This window comes from Fragaria vesca, linkage group LG4 (assembly GCF_000184155.1).
Source record: "Fragaria vesca subsp. vesca linkage group LG4, FraVesHawaii_1.0, whole genome shotgun sequence".
NCBI classification, from domain to species: domain Eukaryota; kingdom Viridiplantae; phylum Streptophyta; class Magnoliopsida; order Rosales; family Rosaceae; genus Fragaria; species Fragaria vesca.
In genome coordinates this window covers 17,573,251-17,595,729 of record NC_020494.1, presented here as the reverse complement: position 1 = coordinate 17,595,729, position 22,479 = coordinate 17,573,251, and the positions used below count along the sequence as shown (strand labels likewise).

Genomic DNA, 22,479 nt, shown 5'->3' with positions numbered 1-22,479 from the left:
TCAAAAGCGCTCAACTCAAAAACTGGCAATTTCATGACTAGCTCCGGCTAGTCTCCATAACTCAAAGAAATATAGCCTCTCAGGCTAAACTATATATAAACATATACAAGTGTATGTATTTACACTCGTCAGACTCCTTGTATAAATTCTAAGAACAATTTAGAAAAAATAGAAATTCATACAAGGCTACTACGCTTGCGTCTAACGCTCACGTCACACCATAATGGAATTGTACCTCAGTATGACGGAAAAAACACGAGTGTATATACGTGTGGACTCCCTATATGAAAACCTAAATAAACCAAATAAGAAAATAGTTTTCATATAGGACTACTACGCTTGTGTCTAACACTCACATCACGTCATAATGGTATTTTACCTCATTATGACGGATCAAACACGTATGGCTAGCTAGCATTTATATATACATACTATCCTCATAAACATCCAATAAACATATCCACCGAAAATCTCATTTCCGAGAACTCTCCAAAGGAGGAAAATTGCCAAATACCCAAGAAAGAAATAAATCTCAGCAAAAGAAATAAATGATCAACAAAATAATTCATCGCATGCTTTTCAATTAAAACAAAGGTCCACTCACAACTCTAGGCATAAACCCGATGAAATCCAAATCGCCACTCCAATGAGGTTTCCTCGAACCCTGGCACAAATTTATAATTAAATTCCCAACTAAAATCCAATATTTAAACAAAATAGGCAAAATTAAATATGAGCCGCAACCACGCTCATCCTTGCCCAACTTCGCCTTTCCTAAAACGAAACGATCCAACTTTAATACCAAAAATGGCAGCCGTAATTACAACCTCCCCAGAACAACGACATAAATCCTACGGCCGGATTCTACATTAATTAACCGCCAAAAATACCAAACTTCGGAAAATCACAAACCTATTCAAAACTCATCCGAAAATTGCATAATTTACATCAATATACTCCTATTAATATTCCACATTTAATAACATTAAAATCTCCCAAGCGGCGGCCGGAGGCCGGAGGCCGATTCCGGCAACCTCCAATGCCCACCAAATTTTAACAGCATCTTCCTCCCAACTCCCTTTACAACATTTCTAACTAGCACAAACACCAATTCCAAGCCTAACTATGTCAATCGAGCAAAACAACACAAAAAGCCCTAGAGCTTCCACCTCAAATTTCTCCTTACCTGAAGCGAACCGGAGCGAGTCTTTTTAGGGCAAGGTAGCTGGGTTGGAGACCTACAAAACCGTACCAAGCTTGCCCGGATTGGTGGCCGGAGGAGGGAGTTCCGGCGAGTGAAGCAACACGGCAGTCGCACCTTTCGGGGGAGAGCGCTCCTTCATGGCGGCGCTAGGGCGGCTATCACCGGCCTAGAATGGAAGCTGGGTCGGAGGGCAACCGAACGGGACCGGTGCGGCAGTCCCAGGCGGCCGGATGGCGGCGGACGAGCGGCCAGAATGTTGGGCAGCGGGTGGACTCGGGGGAGAGGAAAACCGGGAAGAAAAAGAGAGAAGAGAAGAGTGGGTTTTGGGCCTCCACCCAAACCGGTCCAAGCCTATAATATACCCAACTCCTCTAAAAAAAATTACACCCCAAAATAATACCCTAATAAAAATTACCTTTTACTAGCTAAAATTTTACCATTTTTACCGTCGTCATAATTCTCCTACGAATAATCCTCCGCACATAACCGTCCCTGAAACCCCTTTAGGGACCAATTAAACTATTACCTCGATGACGGAGACGGTAAAATTCTTATTATAACCAAGCTAGTAAATAATGTAAAAAAAATATAAGGGTCGGGATGTGACATAGTAACTTATGGCTCTGCATAAGCATTGTCTTTCCGGTATATCGCTGAAATTATAAAGCAAGTGGAGTAGCCAATGATGCGCTCCTTGCTAAATGGTGTTTGTTATGATGCATAGGATTGTTACCTGCTAATATTATTTCGGGATGTTTAGGCAATACGGGGTTTAGGCTTTATGTCTTCCATTATATTTTGCGGTTTCGTTAATTGTTAAGACATAAGGGCGACCGTTTTAGCCCCTATTAAAAAAAAAAAAAAAAAAAAAGAAAGGAGCATCGACCTTGTTAGTCTATTCGTGATACAAGTTGTCTACCATACATACCGAATTAACCTCAACTTGACTCAAACTTGAATAAACAGATAATATAAATTCGAATACAAACTCAAATCCGTAATTTATACTATATAGTAAAACAAAGTTTCCATTTGAACAGTGTTTTCAGTGGGCGCAAAATTACATATTTACCCTTCATGTCATGGAAAATCTCTGCTTTGCCACAGCCCAATAAAAGACCGTTTAACCCTTTCTCAAGAAATTACATATTTACATTTTCTGTTATGGAAAATCTCAGCGTTACCACAGCCCAGTAAAAGACCGTTTTATCCTTTCTCTCATAACTTTTTACAATTTTACCACTCAACTAAATGAAAAAAAAATGTTAAAAACCATCTTGATACCAAAATTTGGTTAATTTTCAAAATTTATCACCATCGTTAGAGTTATAAAAAAGACTATTTTACCTTTCTCGAACAACCTAATTACAATTTTACCATGCTTCCACACTTAACCTAACACGTAGCGACGCGCGGGTCACTCACTGCCTCGTTGTATCTTAACAATGAGTTAGTAGATAATGAAATATTTATGGCCCCCAAAAATAGAAAAGTAGTGACACTCTGTCACTCTCTCCCGCGAGAACTCCCTTTTGCTGCAAAAAGGAAAACAGAAAATAAAGAAAAAGAAATTAAAGTATAGTTTATGAGTTCTGGGTTGTGACTAGATTGCTCACCTCACTCGACCTCTGAATTCTTTGTCAAACAGCAACGCAAACTCAAACTCAAACTGCAACTGTGTTGACTGATCGGATTTGAGTCGTAGAACCCAACAATGGAGGAGGAGAAGAGCAACACAACTCTGCAACAAAGCGGTTCTGTTCATCTCACAAAACCGATTCGTTGCATCGTCAAACTCGGTCCGTTACGTTCTACCCTTTACCCAACAATGGTGTATTGTTCATAGCTTTATAGAATAAGGTTAGAATCTTTGTTGGTTAATCGGGGATTGATAAAGTTTAAGTCTTTATTCAATTTGATCACTGCTTTTGATAACTGAAATTGATGGAATGACACTAATTTGAGCAAAGACAGCTCCTTTTCAACTTGGGTTAATCTAATGCTGTGCCACTTATAACTAAGTAAGATGATTTGGATGAAATGCTGCACAATTTTTTTTTATAGATTGTTAAAATGTGATTTTTACTGCTAGTCTAGGAGGTGCAGCAATTACTTGCAAGAATGAATTAGAGACCATAAATGAAGAGAATCTAAAGACGGTTTCCTCACAGTTGAGGCAATCGATGATTGCTGGATCGTCTTCTGGAAAGGTTATTGGGATGGATTGGAGCAGGAAAGCAGGAGAACCAGAAATTCCATCTACTGTGGATGATTTTGAAGATCAGCCAGTCGCGGAATCGAGTGCTTTTATAGTTGTTCATGGAGCAGGTTAGGTGCTCAGCTTTATTCATGAATTTCAAGTCACTTAGATTCTAGGTGGATAATACATTTTGGCCATGTGTAGTACAATTGAGATTGTGTTATTGTTCAATGGTCTAATATGCCATATATGATTCAGGCTCTTTTGGACATTTTCAAGCTAGTAAATCTGGGGTTCATAAAGGAGGATGGAATCGACCCCTGGTCAAGGCTGGTTTTGTTGCCACCCGCATATCTGTAAGATATGATGCATTGTTGTTTTTGTCTCTTGGAGATTGTATTGTATGTGCACTACATTTCCTCCAATTCTGTGTTTATCATGTCCGTTTCAATTATTTCAGGTTACGAATCTCAATCTTGAAATTGTTAGAGCCCTAGCCAGAGGTATTCATCTACCTAGTACAGTGCAAACTTTAGCGCAGGGTTTTGTCTCTGACAACTGTATCACCTTGCTTTTCTGAGTTCTTATATGTCATTTCCTTTCAGAGGGGATTCCTTCCATTGGGATGTCTCCATTTGCATGTGGCTGGTCAACTCGCGAAAGAAATGTTAGAATTATAATCTACTATTATAATCTGCTATTATGATCTGTTATTTTGAAGTTATATTATAGTTCTGTTCCTTTTTATTATATGTTTTGATCATGTTACTTAATCTTCTCTTCTGACTTAAGTTTCCTGTTTCTGCAGATAGCCTCAGCTGATTTGTCTGTAGTGGCCAAGGCTATTGAATCTGGTTTAGTTCCTGTAAATTTTCAATCCTTAAGAGACAAATGATACTTTTTATAGTTTTTCTTTTCTCTGTCATTAGTGTTAATTGTTATCTGTTTCCTAGGTTCTGCATGGAGATGCTGTGCTCGATGACTTACTGGTATCGTCTCTCTTATTGAAACAGAGATCTTGTTGTTTATGGCAAACTTGTCTTGATGCCTTGTTAATTGAATTTTGTGACCAGGACTGCACCATATTGAGTGGAGATGTTATCATCAGTCATCTAGCAGCACACTTGAAGCCTGACTATGTTGTTTTTCTTGTATCCACCATCTGAAATGAGAATTTTTCATGCATTATTTTGGAATTTGACATACAGAATGCATATCTTGATAGTTGATACATGACCAATATTGATTATTGAATGCTTGTTTTCTTCTTAAATGTGAATATAAGACGGATGTTCTTGGTGTGTATGATCGTCCGCCATCAGAACCCAATGCAATACTCCTGAGAGAAATTGGTAAGGTCAACTGATGATCCCGCATATTAATTGAAATGATCTTAAATTAGTAGTGATCTTAAATTGTGTCAGCTTATATAAAAGTTCAATTACAGCTGTGGCTGAAGATGGGAGCTGGTCTGTTGTGAGGCCAACACTTGAGGACATGAAAAATCAAGGTAAGTTTGAGGTACTCCAGTTTCACCCTAATATCATGAAGAATTAGAGTGATCATGTCAAGCTTCCAGTCAAAACAACAGTAAAAATGAGTCCTTTGCAGCAGCATTTCTCTTATCACTTGCTGTTTTTGACTTTTGGTAAAAGTTTTACTTATAGTAGTAACTTATCTTAGTCATTAGTATATACATTAACTTGGAGGTATTTTATGGTGATATGACAGTTAAAACAAGCGTAGCAGCCCATGATACAACTGGTGGAATGTTGACCAAGATAGCAGAAGCTGCAATGATTGCAAAGCTAGGGATCAATGTCTATATTGTGAAGGTAAAATATTAACCCCCTCACCTTTCTTTGTTCTTTCTTCCACCTTAATGCTTGTAATTTCACATAGTTTGCTGCTGCTTGCAACAGGCAGCCACAAGCCATGCGTTGAGGGCGTTGAGCGGTGAATTGAAAGGCGAAATTCCTGATGACTGGCTGGGAACATTAATCCGGTTTTCAAGTAAATGACCATCTGAAGTTGCAGAACAGTCAAGAAAAAGGCAAACTTCTGGTACTGCTTCCAATGAACTTTACTATAACTGATTGATATGTACTGTATCTTTATTTCTGTTGGTATCTGAGTCGGCATCAAAATGATAATGAGTTAGGATCCGCATAATCAATTAGTTCACAGCTGGGAATTTGGAATGCCAGCCTGTCTACCTGTTTGATAAGGTTGATGGTAACTAAGTTTCTGTGTTCATCTATTTTCCATTTTCCCTTTGGTTTCCAAATATCCAAATGGGACCTGTACCTCGTAATTCATCATCACTGTTGTAGAGTGATGTATGATTATACAGTTTAATTTATGAATATGGCTACATAATATATTACCAAGGCTTAATTAATAAAAGGAGCCAGTTACTATAATTGACAAGATATGTTAACCATACAAACATAAAATTTAGACCCCAAAATTCCAACATGTAAACAATGAAACAAAGATTTACTTAATTTTAAGACCAACGAACATAAAATAAATTGGATAGGTACACAGAAGAGTAGCCATTGGCTATAAACATGGTGTAATCTGAAAGATCACCTGTTGTAAAGTAAGCTGTCAGAGTCCCTTAACTGGCATTCAGACAGATATGTTTTGGTTCTGTCGAGTTAAGATTAACTGACAAAAATTTCTCCGCGGCAGCCTAGTGCATAGATCTGTCTCTTTTAAAATACAACGTCAGCCATCTAAGTTGGTCCCTGGATGTAAGGCCAAGGGTCCCTGCTTTGATGTAAGTCTACCCAGATTAGTGGAATGCGATAGTTCTCCAACCACATAACTATCTGGAATTCTGGACAGATAACCTAACCTCTCTAATGAACTGGCCTTTTAAGTAAGGGAGACAAATAGTGCTCGGGGTAGTTGATTGTTTTCTTAAAGGGTTCCCTGTGGAAGCTAAATAAGTTTTCTGACTTAAACATTTAATTAGTCCTTATGATAGTAACACCATCCTTTCTCTCTTCCTCCAGATCTTGACCAGGTTACCGTGTGAAAATTAGTGTGAATAAGCTAAATAGGTTTCATTCATATTCATCATTTTGATTGATGCTTGAATTAATACGCACAGATGGTTACAGAACTACCAATGCTCAACTGATACAAAGGCAGTAGTGATGAAAAGTGACAAAAATTAATAAACCATTGCATGTATATAAAATAGAGATGAAGAACTCCAAAATTCCAATGTGAAACTTGAGTACAGTTATATATCTGTCATTTAAGACCTCTGGGAATAGACTAACACTTAACAGGGCAAGGCAAATAAAAGAGTTGGCTCTGGATATCAATAATGTATTATAAAACCAAGAATGCATATTCTGAAGTAATTAGAATCAGAAGCTAGCAGAGTCCATTAAAAGACGGCATAATCCAAAGTCCGCAAGGGTGGCTCTGCATAATCTTTAGAGGGTAAGGTTGTGTGATGGTTTCATCTTCTAAGTTGAACACGGAAGTACGTTTTACTACTGAAGTAGATATTCGAGCTGTAATATATGGAATTTCGCTGGCACTTGGGAAAGTTTGATACCGAAACAGAGACTGCATGATTGTCATCCAGGAATAGAGCCTCATCTCCAATGCTTCTTGTTTCAAGTAGCTGCTCAATAACGGAGCCATCTCCATCACTGAACGCCACCTTGTAAACCTTGAAACCATGAATCCAGCACGTAATATCTTGTACTTTTTCAATATACAATAGGTCTCCATTAGTCGACTCCACAAGATACCCGCGGCCAAAAATATTCGGTGAAAACGGTTTTAGACGTGTGAGTAGCTTTGCTTCTGGCACATTGTAGCTGTTGCTATCAAGATTCACAGACACAATCTCTCTGCATTGTGGCATAGAGCATAGATTTGCTTCTTAGAAAATATAGCGTCAACGAATCGAAGAGGTGTTGGTACCTGGATGTAAGTCCAATGTTGTTGTCTTGCTCTAGTGAAAGCTAGCAACCCCAAATTACTTTCACCCTGTGTCGCAACCCCCATAACTGTCTGGATTCAGAGCCGGATCCCCAGATAGTATAATCTTTTCGAATGAAATTCGTTTTAAGACAGGGAGACGAATACTAGTTGATGGGTTCCTTAGAGGGTTCTGAAGTTCTATTATCACACCTTCCTTGGTGCATTCTTCAACTGTGGCCAACCAACCATCCCCACAACTATAACAGCTCCAAGTACTAGGAGGTAGTTGTACTGGCTCAACATTGTCGTAGATTTTTCCTTCGGAAACGCTGACCAATGTTGTTTTCTGTTGATCACGTATCAAAAGAATGGGGGGAAGTTGGCGGGTGTGTTGTTTTGCCAGGTTGTAGTCCTTCGCAAGAGAATGATGACGTTTGCAAACGGCTGCAAAGCGAACATGATCAGCAGGTTCTAGCAACATATCAAGAATCTCAAACACAACATCTAGAAGGAGACTATCCCATTCTCGGTTTAATAAGTTGCAGCTGCTACTGCTGCTCCAGGCTCTTGTCATCTTTTGATATGTTTGATGGCTCCAAGTAACAACTGACCTTTTTATATTTGCACAAAAGAGGAAGAGAAGAGACGAAGAGTGACCTATTGAGAAAACAAACAGAATCCTATAAGAATAAGGCTACCTTTTCTCTTGTAGAAGGAAAATTTTATCGTAGAAGATCAATTCACTTCGACTAATAGATCATCATAGTACAAGAGAAAGTAAGAAACAAAAAGGTCAATGAGAACAATGTGAAATTCATAATGTGAAACAATTGAAAGCAGCAACGTCCTATATGAGATGCAGAATTTGATGCAACAATCAAAAGAAGAGATTACCAAAAATATAATTAAAAAATCAATTTCATCCCTATAAGAATTGGGAAATCCTAGGCAATACCAAGGTACACTATTCGACTCAGGAAATTCTAGGCAACCTATTCGATGTTGCCGGACAGTAACAGGGAAAGCTATCCCGACTTGACTAGGAAGGCGAATGACTTTTACAATTGTCATCCGATCGATATGCTTGCTTTTGGAAGAAAGGTTCTAAGTTGAGATTAGTTTTATACTTTCGTACGAAGGATGAGTTTGCTCAAGTAAAGATTTACTGTCCCCTGTGAAACATGAAACAAAGATTTACTCTTATCCCCTGTACCTTCACAATAGGATAGAACAGATAAGTAAACAGAAAAGTAGCCATAAAAATGGTGTAATCTGAAAGATCACCTGGAATTCTTATTGTGAAGTAAGCTATCAGAGTCCATTAAATGATGGCATGATTTGAAGTGTTTCTGGCCTGTGCCCTCTGCAACTTATATAGAGGGTGAGGTTGTGTTATGGTTTCAACAATCTATACTGAATACAAGTACTTGTACCAGTTAGAGGCTTAGAGCTTTTGCCTTAAAATTCGTTGTGTGGTACATGGAATTCAGCTGGCAGTCAGAAAATTTGGAAGTCGAAACTGAGTCTGATGAATAGAGCCTCATTCCCAATGCTTCTTGTTTCAGCTTGCTGCACGACGGAGCCATCTCTGTCGTTGAACACCAGCTTGCGAACCACAATTACCTGTCAATCTCTGATTATGCAATAGGCCACCCTTATTCCCGTGTTCATAGGTTTCATTCATATTCATCATTTCGATTGATGCATGAATTAGTGTGCAAATTACCACGTACAGATGGTTACAGAACTACCAATGCTCAACTGATAAAAAGGCAGCAGTGATGAAAAGTGACAAAAATTAATTAACCATTGCATTTATATAATATAGAGATGCAGAACTCAAAAATTCCAATAAGTGAAACTTGACTACAAAAATAGAGATGAGTTCCAATCTGAAACTTGAGTTAACCATCTGTGATTTAAGACCTCTGGGAATAAACTAAAAGGGCAAGGCAAATAAAAGAGTTAAGTCTGGATATCAATATTAATGTACTACAAAAGATCACCAGGAATGCATATTCTATATCAGAAGCTAGCAGAGTCCATTATAAGACGGCATAATCCAAAGTCCATGTAGCGCCCCACTCTGTGTGATGGTTTCATCTTTTAAGTTGAACACGAAAGTTGGCATACCATTTGGACCTCTTAAGTTGAACTTCGAGCTGTAGTATATGGAATTTGGCTGGCACTTGGGAAAGTTTGATACCGAAAAAGAGACTGCATGATTGTCATCCAGAAATAAAGCTTCATCTCCAATGCTTGTTGTTTCAAGTAGCTGCTCAATAACGGAGCCATCTCCATCACTGAACACCACCTTGTAAACCTTGAATTCTTGAATCCAGCACATAATATCTTGTACTTTTTCGATATACAATAGGTCTCCATTAGTCGACTCGACAAGATACCCGCGGCCAAAAATATTCCGTTTTAGACGTGTGAGTAGCTTTGCTTCCGGCACATTGTAGCTGTTGCTATCAAGATTCACAAACACAATCTCTGCATTGTGGCCTAGAGCATAGATTTGGTTCTTAGAAAATATAGCGTCAACGCATCGAAGAGGTATTGGTACCTGGATGTAAGTCCAGTGTTGTTGTCTTGCTTTGATGAAAGCCAGCAACCCCAAATCACTTTCACCGTGTGTTGCTCCAACCACATAACTGTCTGGATTCAGAGCCGGATCCCCAGATAGTATAACCTTTTCGAATGAAATTCGTTTTAAGACAGGGAGACGAATACTAGTTGATGATTTCCTTAAAGGGTGCTGAAGTTCTATTGTCACACCATCCCTGGTGCATTCTTCAACTGTGGCCAACCAACCATGCCCACAATTATAACAGATCCAAGTACAAGGAGGCGGTGATGGTAACTCAACATTGTCCTAGATTTTTCCTTCAGAAACGCTGACCAATGTTATTTTCTGTTGATCACGTATCAAAAGCATGGGGGGAGGAAGAAGATCCTTGTTAAGTTGGCGGATGTGTCGGTTTGCCTTGTTGTACTCCTTCGCAAGAGAATGAAAGCGTTTGCAAATGGCTGCAAAGCGACCATGGTCAGCAGGTTCTAGCAACTTATCAAGAATCTCAAACACAACATCTAGAAGGAGACTATCCCATTCTCGGTTTAATAAGTTGCAGCTGGTACTGCTCGAGGCTCTTGACATCTGTTGATGTGTTTGAAGGCTCCAAGTAACTGTGACATCAAGCGTGAGAAACAACTGACCTATTTAAAATTGGTCAAGAGGAAGAGTGACCTATTTATGATGAGAAACCAAAGAGAATCCTATAAGATGCTAAAATCCTATGGTATAAGATCAACTTAATTCTATTATGAATTCCACATTGTTCTCGGTGACCGCCTTTTGTTCTCAAGTAAAGGGGCGCCACCACGACAGCGCCACATAGGTTCTCTTGCTAGGTTAACAATCCAAATATCCAATCTTAAATACATCAATTTTGATACAGGCAATTTTAAAAGGCAAGCATGCTCTAGTTTGTTATAAACCTTAGAAGCCTTAAGTCACTTACCCAACTAGGTCTCTATCAGATTACAAAATATTATCCGACTTCAAAAAGCCGGTTGCAGATGTCATACGCCACCCAGCATGCTTATACAGAAGTATAGTATTGCCGTCCAAGTGACCAAATTATAGCCTAGCGAGGCAGTATATTGATCAATTTGTTAGAAACCTTAGACAACTTGGAACTAGAAAGGAAACTATACAGTCTTAATACGAGTTACCAACACCATGAAATAGGGCATATGGTCTAGACAATAAACAGAAGAGTATGGATGATAAGCTAATTAATGGCGACATCAACATATAATCCAAGGCCAACTACAATCAAGAATTGCTCTCGAATGGTGACCCTTCAAGATACTAATAAACCGTCCCAATTTAAATTTTAAGTCTAAAAGCTTCTGGAGGAATAAAAGACAACTACTTTGGACCGATGTCCTTGAGAGCACAGATCTGCTCCTCACCCATAGCAGACATCACAGACACAACCAGGTCTTTCCCTTCAGCAAAGCCATCCTTGATCTGCATATATGAATAAAACAAATCCAAATAAGATTGAGCCAAGTGGTCACATATAAAGTAGCTGTTTATTCAAAAATGAGACAACTACAGCCTAATGTGCAGTCACAGAAAGACCGGGGAAGCTGATTCAAAATGATGGTGGAACCCATTTCACCTCATAACACAAAATAACTGACCTGTGTAAGCAGATTGTCATCGGTTGGAAGCCTCAGGTCATCCTTGGTGTTACCATTCTCAGTCAGCAGACTCACCTGAAATATGTGACAGAATAGTGTGACATAAGACTCAAACCCTGTAACACGGTAGATCAACTAAACCAACTCCAGCAAAATAATATATATATATATATATATATATATTTATTATTATTTTTTTTTTAAAAGTTGAGGAATCTATGTTCTTACAAATCCATCCTCAGAGATATCAATCAGCTGGTAGTCAGTACGGTTGACATGGGGAACCTATAATAACACAGATACAAAAAACGTTAAGCTACAACAAACAAAAGATAGACTTCAACCATCAACCAAACAAGTATCAACAGTAGTGTTCACTTGGTCAGTAATTAACCAAGAGATTCATGGTCAGTCACCATTGGATGTAAATATAAGGGTGGAGAGAATTATTTTTAAGTTGAGTTGTTTTGTTTTCAACCCTTAGATAAATCTAAGGGTGACTGACCATGAATTTCTTGGTCAATTACTGACCAAGTGAACACTACTGCAAGTATCAGTGAGGTCATACATCGCAATTGTGGGAAGAGGGAACAATATCCTCAAGCTTCTTGGCAGTGAAGATGTCAATACCAACAAAGTGGCACTTGGCATGTCCGTGCTTGCCGGTTTTGGAAGTAGAAACCTCCACAACCTGCACAACATTGAAGATGATTAGCAAATTTACAAACCGAAAAAAAAAAAAAACAACAGGAGACTTTCACTAGTTCATACTTGTAGAATCCACTGAAATATCACACAAATCTGATAAACCTCAGAAACAAATGCAAAAGACAGTCGATTCCACAAATCAATTATCACACAAAAAAACGTGCACAGCGAGACCAAATGATATTTAGTGTTGCAACAAGTTTTCTAGAATGATCAATAGCCACATGCAACCAAATAATATGATTCTTATTCTACTTTTGTTCAAAACATATCAAAAAACACACACGAATTAAAGAAAATCTACGATCAAAATCATGGACCAAGCCATAGGGTGCTAATAATCGAAAATCACATATTTTCAAGCAAAAATTCATAGCAGATAACAATAATAAGCAGTACGTTTCAAGCCATTATCATAAGAACATCGCTCAAATTCACATATATGATCGATCAGCTTCACAGTCACAAAATTAAAAGCAAACGAAAGCCAAATCCTATCTCGATGAAACCAGAAACCGATCATACTCAAATCAGCAAAATCTGTACAACAACGATCCCCTAGCAAACCGAAACCAAACGATCGAACAAAAAGGAGCAAAGATCTAAAGGAAATGGCTGTAGATCAGGGAGAAAAGGGAGAGATCAAACCTTGCAGGGCCTGTTTTTGATGACAATGTAACCGTTCTTTCGGATGGTGCCTGCCTGCTGAGGATAGGTCTTGGAGGCTCCGGCGTCGGCCTTAGACTCGAAGTGGTGCTCCTCGTCGGACATGGCTGACTTGCTGAGCTCTGAAAGGAAGAGATTGATTCAAAGAGAAGTGGATTTGGATGATCAGAGAGGGAGAGACGAGAAGCGTCAAAGGATTTTTGGGAGGGGAATAGGTATTTATATAAATAAATAACCCAGGTGGAAAAAATAAAGAGCACAGCGAGTGAGTGTGCGTGTGAGAGAGTCCTAGGGTTTCTTGGGACGCCTCCCACCGTTGGATTGATTGACTTCTGCAGCCGACGGCTTATATTAGATTATCTTTTGTTGCGTTAAGTTCACGCTCCACTGTGCATTCGGCACGTGGTCCTATAGCCTTAATGAAACTGAGATACTTTTCATTTATTCCCTTTTGGAATTCTTTAAAGAAATAGTCTATTTTATAATTGTCAATTTTACTCCCTTGAAATGGCTGTGCTATTTACTTACTACGCAAAAGAGAGGGGTAAAATTCTTATTTTACCCAGATGATAATCACTGATGCTCAATTTCTGGTTCAATGTTTTGATCACAATAAATGGACAATGCTACATAACTGAACCATATACATTCTAGTGATCCTTACAACAGGTGCAATTCCAGGAGTCCTGCTTTGCAGCTAGCTTCTTGTACAGGGATGCCATCAACATCAAAACTCTACACATGAACCTGAAAATAAGGTGAAATTTGAATTTGAATACATAGAAGCCGTCTAAAATACCATATAGACGTAGAATATACACATGTAGTTCATTACCTTCATCCTAATGTGTATAATTAGTTACAGGTTGAACATCCTAATGTCAGTTAGCATCGCCAGAATCATGTATAAATATCTGAGGGGCCTCTTCTCTGTCACAAGGAAGTGAGCATGTAGGAGAATAAGAAAACATGGCTAGGAATACGGTAGATAAAAGTAGATGATAGTGGAAAAATACTGACAATTCAATAGCTTGCCGATATGTGTAGCTTGATGCAACAGCCAACAGTCGTCCCTGGTGGTGATACGATAAGGAAGCCACACTATTTGGGTACTTAGGCAACTGCAAACATGAAAAATGTTAAGAGAAAGGCGTGGGAAAAAAAAGGGTATGAAGGAGCAAGTATGCTTCAATAATAACACAAACCAGGTAAAGATAATATGGTAAATTACATTTAGAGTACTCTAATAAGCAATATAAGCAAATATCCATGCAACTTTAATGAAACTACCTGAAACAGCCTCTTTCTGGTTTGAGCATCCCATGCAATAACATGACCCTCATCATCTCCGGTAAGAAGGGCACCGTAAATGCTAGACCAGAAACATTAAATAAAAGTGAGTTTTGTAGTATAAGCTTTTTCATCTAATAAGAAGCATAATCAATGTTAACTTTACATACATAGGATTGAACACAATTTCATTCACCGCTGCTAGATGATATCTTCTATCAGTTGACTTCGGATGACACCGGAACATATATCTGTTACAGTTGCGTTTTATGTTAGAAAATTCAACACAAAAGTAAGGCTTTAGACGAAAATGCATTCAAAAGGCTATTATTTCATGTCATTTTGTCAGTTTCAAACAAAAGTAGATAAAATATACATAATGACATTCTGGAAACATATATTTCAAATTATTCCAGGCAAACATAGTCCAGAAGTCAACATGAATCATAAAAGAAAAAACAAGTAGAGAAACATATATACTTGTAATTCAGACAATAATCTTGTTAATCAAGCCTTCAGCCGAAACAAAGGCAGAAGAATTAAGCATAAACCTGAAATTGACCTGATAGTATCTGAATTAGATGGATGGAGAATCTCCAAGGATACTCGTCCATCTGCAGAGCCAACAGCAAATCCTACAAGAGACAATTCAAGACTTATATAAGATAATAATATATTGTCACTGTAATGAAGAATCAACTAGCAAGATGTTCACTTAAAATTTGAGATGTTTATCCAATTCAAATATGTAAAATGTGTGAACACATGGCATGATGTTCCCGTGAGCTACTATAAACTGTATATGGTATACAACTATGCGAAATACTGTGACAATACCTTTAGCATGCGGACTCGCACTACCACATATAATCGTTGTCTTCAAATCTGAATCTTTTGATTCAAATGGTTTTAGAGGGCTTCGCAAATCACACATGAGTATTGATGCTCCCATGGTTACCATCATGTTGAGACCCGAGAGTGACATGGATGTCACCTCTGAGTTGAGACTTTCAAACGCATATCCTTTACCCTTCTCCATTCGTGCGTCCCAGGCATATATCTTCTTGTCCAAACCAGCACTGATTACCTGGCCTTTAGCAATTTGAAGGAAACATTTATTAACAATTAAGTTGACATACAAAGTTATAGCAGAAGACTTATCAGAATAAAGGAAGCTAGTACAATCATATGAATGAAATGGAAGTAAATATTTCTTTCCTCCATGAAATTAGGCAGAACAGGACCACAACTATATAGTTACAAACAAACAATACACTTAACCATTTATCACCACGGAAGACTATAAAGTATGAATAAGCAATAATAAAACCATTGATCAATAAGTAGCAGACTGAGCCCCTATCTCTGTTACAGTGCCAAGAAAGAAGCAACACATCATTGTAGACTCAAACACCTGACCAACAAAAACCCAATCACGACCATAACAACAAAGCACCAAAAATATAAACCATACGAATACTGAACTGCTAGTTTTGGGTTACAAGATATTCACGTTAATCACTATGGACACAATTACCCCATGGACACGACCAAAGGAAATCAATGTTGGAATTACTGCATCCTTGGTCATCATTTACAAGTATGTCAGCAAGTCATACAATCACAGTGTCAAAACTCCTTTCAGGTTTTCCCATAAGAGCAAGCTCCATCTAAACAAACCCGCAAAAAAGAAAAGGAACCCTCAAGCAAAAGGGCAGTAGAAATCTCAACCCCAATCTTAAACATAGATAAGGTGTATCGAGGGTGCTTCAAATGTACCAGAGTATCTCCTAATACATCCAACTCATACATGTACCTTAGGTAGTCCAACTAGTAAAACATTTCCATAGGATTTACATGAAAAAGTTTCTGGAACTAAACTTCCCATACCCTTCTCTCCGGCCTATTGAAACCAGCAACAAATTTCCTAATCAGGTCACTAGATTAACTAACTACGAGTCAAAGGATGTCTCACAAATGTAGGCAAATACATCAAATAACCTTAGCATAGTTGTTATTCTACTGTTACTTGTATGTTTGACAAAGAAAAAAACAATCAGTAGTATATCACGCAAACATATAAATCAATCATAAACTCATATCGGTCCTTGTTAATTATGTTTCCTAACAGAAACTGAGTCCGCCTTTTTCCGAAACTAGCAGAGAATAATTAAACTTAGATGGTAACTTAGAATCCAATAACAATCAGAATAGCAAGGTAGTAAAAAGCTTACTTGTTTCATCGGAATATCCAATGCAGGTTGCTATGTCATCATGGTTCCCAATCGTCTCACAACTTCCAGAATGCAAGTCATACCTAACACATTGTACTAACACCTCATGAAATGTAAAAGAGAGACTAAGAACTTCAAATTGGCCCTGCTCCCAATCTCAAAGCAACTAAATTCAACTTAAATTGAAACTGAATTTTAACCTACCTCCTAACACAGCCATCAGAGCCGGCGCTAAACGCCGCCGTTTCATTCTGGAAGCAACAATCGAGTAGCGCAGCCTCCGACGGAGCTTCTAATCTGAGCAGCGAGCTCTCCACGTCATACAATCTCAGTTTCTGCACAACAAAGATTCAATTTTTATGAGTGAGAAAGGTCAAAAGCGTCAAATTGGGTGAGCCCGAGAAGAGGAGAGCGGCGCTTACGGAGTCCCAAGAAGAGATGAGGAGGTTGTGCGAGGTTGGAGCGAATCGGATTCTGGAAATTGCGTCTTGAATTGGGGATTCGAATTTCAAAGGGGCACCGCTCATTTTGGGGATTTGGAGTTCGAGAAGGAACCCAGAATTGGAGCATGAAATTGGAGCCAAAGATAGCTGCTTTGGGAGTAATGGCGAATTGGGGATTCAATTTTAGTTCAGAACCCTAGAGAAGGTGAAGTGTTCCCGCTCAATATACACTGCAGTGTTCATATTACTACATTTAATTTGTATAGGTATATTAAATCAGCAATGATATCAACTAGTGGATCCGTGGCGCAATGGTAGCGCGTCTGACTCCAGATCAGAAGGTTGCGTGTTCGATTCACGTCGGGTTCAATCCCTCCCACTTCAATGGTTTTATTTTCCTTCCTAATTTCTTGAATTTGGGTCTCCTGCTGCATCTTCTGAACTCCTTCACATATGTTGTGACTTGTGAATAATTAAGCATTGCTCTTTAGGAGTTGAGAGCAACAGGTCTCCATCTTAACATGAACTTTTGGAGTTAAGCATTTCAATGTTTTAATATTAAGCTCAAATACAAGAAGGATTATCAAGTGCCATAGCCCATAGGGAAGGATCACACGAGTATAAAGCCAAAGAGACTTGGATACAACATCAGTCATAACAAAACTGAGAATTAGCAGAAGAAACGTAAATCATTGATTGGCTAGCATGAATTTTTCATATATATACAGGAAAACAAAGGTAGTCTCACTCACTGAGATTGAAACACATCTAAAAGAGAAACTTCTGTTATTTGGCAACCACAATCTATTTCTTGAACCTGGGATTCATCTGGTTCATTCGTCAGGGACGAAGAAATCGAACCTGACATCTACAGCACCAGACTTTTCTCCGGTATCTTTGTATTCGATATTTGTTATTGTTCCAGTCTCATCTCCAATTTGATATTCTGGCTTAACCCGTCTTACAGGCACTGTGACTGAGTAAATGGTGCCGAGGTCAGTATCAGTAGACACACTCAGCTGAACTTTGTCGCGTGATTCAATCTCCACAAAATCAGACAGAGCATGCACGATGTTGTTGACAATCTTCCGTTTAGCCTCATCACTAACTGCACATCGGTCAGAGAAGAGGATCATCTTCAAGCGCTGCTTGGCTATATTTGCATTAGAGCTCCTTCTAGAGGCTGGTGATGGGAACAATATCTTCCAAGCCAAGTTGAATCGTTCAAAGAAACTCATATTGATGGCGTTAATGAGGAAGCTCTCAGCATCTTGGTTAATGGAGTTCGGTGACATTTGAAAATCTCCAAGAGAACGCTTGGAATGTTGACGAATATCACGTCTGACAAATGCTATCCCGGGCCACTTTGGTTTAATTTCAGAAATGTTAGACCCTCCGCTCAGAAAGCTGACGGATTCTACCTATATCACACCATAAAAATTAGAAGTTTAGCAGACAATGAATTTGAATAATTTAGGAAATCATTTGATTAATTTGACAATCATATGAATGAAATGGAAGTAATATTTCTTTCCTCCATGAAATTAGGCATAACATGACCAAAACTATATAGTCACAAACAAACAATACACTTAATCATTTTTCTGTTTTGAGAATGAATACACTTAATCATTTATCACCATGGAAGACGGTAAAGTTTGAATAAGCAATAATAAAACCATTGTTCAATAAGCAGCTCACTGAGCCCTATCCCTATTACAGTGCCAAGAAAGAAGAACACGTCATTGTAGACCCAATCACCTGACCAAAACCCAATCAACGAACATAACAAGCAAGTATCATATCTAAAAACCATACCAATACTGAATTGCTAGTTTTGGGATACAAGATAGCCACCCTAGCCACTATGGACACAATTACCCCATAGAAAGTCAATATTGGAAGCATTGCATCCATGGTCATCATTTACGAGTATGACAGCAAGTCATCAATCACAGTATAAAATATCCTTTAGTTTTCCCATATGAGCAAGCTCTATTTAAACAGCTAAAAAGAAAAGGAACCCTCCTGAGAACCTTACTCGATCATTTTGCATACTTCTTCAAGTCACATCAAACATCTACATTGCTAATCAAGACTGCAACAACCAGTTATAGGAAAATCTAAACCAAATAAGGTACAAGTAACACAGTCAAGCTCCCTCCCAAGCTATCACTTTCGTTTCAGCTATCAATCCAACCCCAACCGGCAAAACCCTCAACAGTAAATGCCCATAAATAACAAAACCTCACAACTTAAGCTCCTGAAGTAACTGTCACATAACAGAAGCTCAATAACTCTCAAACTCTCTTCCCAAAACTGAACAGTAAACTCAACACAGAAATGAAGACAATGCAAACTGCAAGCCCCAATTCTCAAAACTTTCCTTCATCTCACAACTCCCCAAAAACCCAAAATCCCACTCCATCTCTCACCTTGTCCCCACAACAAAGCAAACCACCAAGCATAACCTCATAAAATTCATCAAAACCCAGAAAAACTACACAAAAAAGCACCCAAATTTATGAGAATCAACACAAGAGAGCAAAAGGGCATTAGAAATCTCAGACCTTCGAAGACGGCAAAGAGCTCCGGAGAGTGTGCGTCGTACGAGAAGCCAGTGTTGCCGAGACTCTCAGATCCCCAATACCAGCCATACCTTCCCAACTCCTCAGTCCTTAGATTTTCGCTGTCACACTCTCACCTTTTGGTACTTTGGCTCTCAATGAGGAAAGGACGAAGCTTGTTGTTTCCCCAAGGGTTTAGCATCGCTCATTTCCCAACGACACGTCGTCCACGCACAAAACTTGGAAAGAGAGTTAAAACCCAACAAAATAAAAATCAAAACTTTGGCTCTTCCAAACAAACAAAAAATCAAAACTTGCAATTCAATTCTGAAATTCTCAGTGAATGGGGAGATGGAGAGCAGCTTCTCTTCTCCTCAAGAACATAACCATCATAACCACACCACCCAAATCTTCATCTTCCTTCACTCCTTTTTCTTCTTCAATACCAAGTTACCAATTCAACTTCTTCATCAAGTCTAGGCCTTTCTCTGCAATCCCATCTCGGGTCTCAATCGACCCGACTGATTTCGAATCCGAACCTGCTTATTGTCCCCATGAACAACTCAATGAAAACGACGACGTTGGGAAAATACCCATCAAGGCGTATTTTCTTTGCACCAGGTTAGCCTCTGGAGCTTTTCATTTGGTGAATTGAGCAACTGGGTCTGTGTTTTTAGCTCATTGGTTTTGTAAAGGTGGTGCCTTTATGGTTTGTGTGATTGGTTTTGTTTGGTGGGTTCGTTCTCTCTCACTCTGTGTCTTTTGTGGTGGCTATTTTTTGGTTTTTGTGATTTTGGGTTTCTCAGATTCGTGGTTTTCGCAGTATCAATCTGAAGAGCATGCAGGCAGAGTATTTGAGCAATGTCATTCCTCCTTCGTCTCGCTCCACGAATTACATTGCACTCAGATTCTGTGATTTCCCTTCGGAAAATAGTGTAAGACGATTCATCTGATCAATGCAATACTTGTCGAGCTTGTTGTGTTTATGTTCATTCAAACACTATTAGGATTTAAGGAGTTCAATGCATCCATATGAACTTGACCATTTCTCATTAAGAGTGAAGTGAGTGTGTTTGATTATGCATAGTTGACTGGTGACCTATAGATTACCTGGAATCTGTTAGAAGTGCATAGTTGGTTTGGTTATGAGTTATGACAAATAAGGGCATTGAGTGTGATTAGTTTTACACTTTTACGGTGTTTTTGACATCTTGCTGCGTTATTCTAGAGATTTGGAGTATGGGAGAATCCAAGCCCGTGGCGTTACATGGTAGTATTCCAGTATGGATCTACTGTTCTGTTTAATGTTGAGGAACATGAAGTTCAAGCTTATCTGAATCTAGTCAAAGGGCATGCTTCTGGAATGCTACGAGAGATGGTGAAAGACGGTAAGTTTCTTTAAGATTATCTCATTTCATTGAGTTGGAACTTAATCTTATAATATCAAGTGTATATAATATTACTTGCTATTGGTACTTCTGCTAAACAATTTTTCCTAAGATTCTGCAATTATGTTGAACTGGTTGCACTGTATGATTCCCTCTCTGCTTGCATTAGATTATGCTGTAAAAGAGAAGCCTCAGCTGGTTGATGATATGCAGGGTGGGCCAGACTACATAGTACTTAGAACTTTGGACACAGATAGTATCCGCATTATAAGCAGTGTACTTGGCCAAAGTATTGCTTTAGATTATTTTGTTTCGCAGGTAACTTCTACGTGTGATTCAGTTTTATGTATCTCATATCAATAGGCACTGTGTTAGTATCTTCCTTTTCGTATTAAACAAGCATCGATGCATCACAGAACCTTGTATCACCCTGTCATGACTCTGACATATAAACATTGCTGATGTTTCTTGAAACAGAATCATATCCTGCGATTAGTTTTGCTTGAATCTAAATTTTAGATATATGTCTATTTATCACATTGTTTGTGGTTCGCTCTCTCTAGGTTGATGGTATGGTTGAAGAGTTTGCGGAGATAAACCGTGGCATGGAAAAAACTGGAACTTTCACTATGCATAAGAAGAAGCTTCTTCAACTCGTTGGAAAGGCCAACTCGACTCTAGCTGACGTTATTGTTAAAGTTGGTCTATTCGAGAGGTAATGCACCATTGTTGCTTTCATTGGTTGTTTTATGTGACAAGTAGAATCTTGACATACATGTACTCTTTTGCATTTGGTAAAGATCCCAAAAAGTTCCTACTACCCAATAGATGAAGGTTTCTTGTTGACCTTGAAAATGAGTTGTTTCTGCTCCTTGTGTTCAAGTTCTTCCTTTGATTATAACTCCTGGACCAAGTTATGTATGAGAAGTTGAGACCTTAGCAAATATAACAGATACTTGACAGAATGACCCCCAGTTCATTGTGAGAAGATTGTTTGCAGCTTCTGATATTCATTTTGTTCTTTTATATATCAGATCAGAAATTGCTTGGAGGGATGCAAAGTATGCTAAAATACATGAATACTTAAGGGAGGAGTATGAAGTTACACAACGATTTGGAAACTTGGATTTCAAGTTAAAGTTTGTAGAGGTAACTTGCCTTGTACGATTTATCAAATCATCTGTCAGTTCCTCTACATGGAGTCTCGTTTCTTTTATTCTTGTTGAAAATGCTGTATTGGTGGTTTAGATGTTACGTATTTGGAATTTAGCCTTCTGTTTCTTGAACTGAACCATTCCTTCTTTGCAGCACAACATTCATTTCTTGCAAGAAGTCCTACAAAACAGAAAATCTGATCTTCTGGAATGGTGCATCATCTTCCTGTTGACTATAGAGAATATTATATCACTATACGAGATTGTTCGTGATTCAGGTGCAGTTTCTGGGTGATCTGGCAAGCAGATGAGAAACTTGCAGTAGCATAATTCGCTATAGGAAACCAATTTTGTTCTACAGGGAAAGTGGTCCTTGTGAATTTGTACTCTCAGTAGTTCTTATATTTAATCCCAATTGAATTTCATTTTCTCATAGAGGCAGTAGAATGTTAACTG

The 22,479-nt window shown here is 38.6% G+C and overlaps 6 protein-coding genes and 1 non-coding gene across 7 annotated transcripts; 3 read left to right on the top strand and 4 right to left on the bottom strand.

Moving 5' to 3' along the window:
- The first annotated feature begins 2,827 nt into the window (after positions 1-2,827).
- Positions 2,828-5,632, top strand: LOC101295219 (uncharacterized protein MJ0044-like). Its single transcript, XM_004297220.1, has 12 exons — positions 2,828-3,003; positions 3,302-3,532; positions 3,663-3,760; positions 3,865-3,907; positions 4,010-4,071; positions 4,213-4,269; positions 4,358-4,393; positions 4,478-4,555; positions 4,690-4,756; positions 4,852-4,914; positions 5,136-5,239; positions 5,327-5,632. Exons 1-12 carry the CDS (start codon positions 2,919-2,921, stop codon positions 5,423-5,425), a joined length of 1,023 nt encoding a protein of 340 aa, XP_004297268.1. The 5' UTR covers positions 2,828-2,918; the 3' UTR covers positions 5,426-5,632.
- A 1,253-nt stretch (positions 5,633-6,885) lies between these two features.
- LOC101296953 lies at positions 6,886-7,932 on the bottom strand. Its single transcript, XM_004298357.1, has 2 exons — positions 7,424-7,932; positions 6,886-7,285 (listed from the first exon to the last, which is right to left on the bottom strand). The coding sequence occupies exons 1-2, from the start codon at positions 7,930-7,932 to the stop codon at positions 6,886-6,888; spliced, it is 909 nt and encodes a 302-aa protein (XP_004298405.1).
- A 1,458-nt stretch (positions 7,933-9,390) lies between these two features.
- Positions 9,391-10,518, bottom strand: LOC101296659. Its single transcript, XM_004298356.1, has 2 exons — positions 10,287-10,518; positions 9,391-10,160 (listed from the first exon to the last, which is right to left on the bottom strand). Exons 1-2 carry the CDS (start codon positions 10,516-10,518, stop codon positions 9,391-9,393), a joined length of 1,002 nt encoding a protein of 333 aa, XP_004298404.1.
- A 543-nt stretch (positions 10,519-11,061) lies between these two features.
- On the bottom strand, positions 11,062-16,998 carry LOC101296375 (mitotic checkpoint protein bub3-like). Its single transcript, XM_004298355.1, has 14 exons — positions 16,894-16,998; positions 16,676-16,806; positions 16,472-16,554; positions 15,075-15,329; positions 14,805-14,872; positions 14,408-14,490; positions 14,238-14,319; positions 13,968-14,068; positions 13,843-13,877; positions 12,930-13,090; positions 12,142-12,264; positions 11,802-11,858; positions 11,574-11,648; positions 11,062-11,397 (listed from the first exon to the last, which is right to left on the bottom strand). Exons 1-14 carry the CDS (start codon positions 16,996-16,998, stop codon positions 11,296-11,298), a joined length of 1,461 nt encoding a protein of 486 aa, XP_004298403.1. The 3' UTR covers positions 11,062-11,295.
- A 213-nt stretch (positions 16,999-17,211) lies between these two features.
- TRNAW-CCA lies at positions 17,212-17,283 on the top strand. The gene has a single exon. It is a non-coding gene; the product is annotated as a tRNA-Trp (tRNA).
- A 303-nt stretch (positions 17,284-17,586) lies between these two features.
- Positions 17,587-19,851, bottom strand: LOC101294933 (cell division topological specificity factor homolog, chloroplastic-like). The gene is made up of 2 exons (XM_004297219.1): positions 19,485-19,851; positions 17,587-18,335 (listed from the first exon to the last, which is right to left on the bottom strand). Exons 1-2 carry the CDS (start codon positions 19,569-19,571, stop codon positions 17,748-17,750), a joined length of 675 nt encoding a protein of 224 aa, XP_004297267.1. The 5' UTR covers positions 19,572-19,851; the 3' UTR covers positions 17,587-17,747.
- LOC101294649 lies at positions 19,708-22,478 on the top strand. Its single transcript, XM_004297218.1, has 7 exons — positions 19,708-20,102; positions 20,305-20,416; positions 20,710-20,869; positions 21,039-21,187; positions 21,433-21,584; positions 21,904-22,018; positions 22,178-22,478. Exons 1-7 carry the CDS (start codon positions 19,825-19,827, stop codon positions 22,316-22,318), a joined length of 1,107 nt encoding a protein of 368 aa, XP_004297266.1. The 5' UTR covers positions 19,708-19,824; the 3' UTR covers positions 22,319-22,478.
- Position 22,479: the final 1 nt, after the last annotated feature.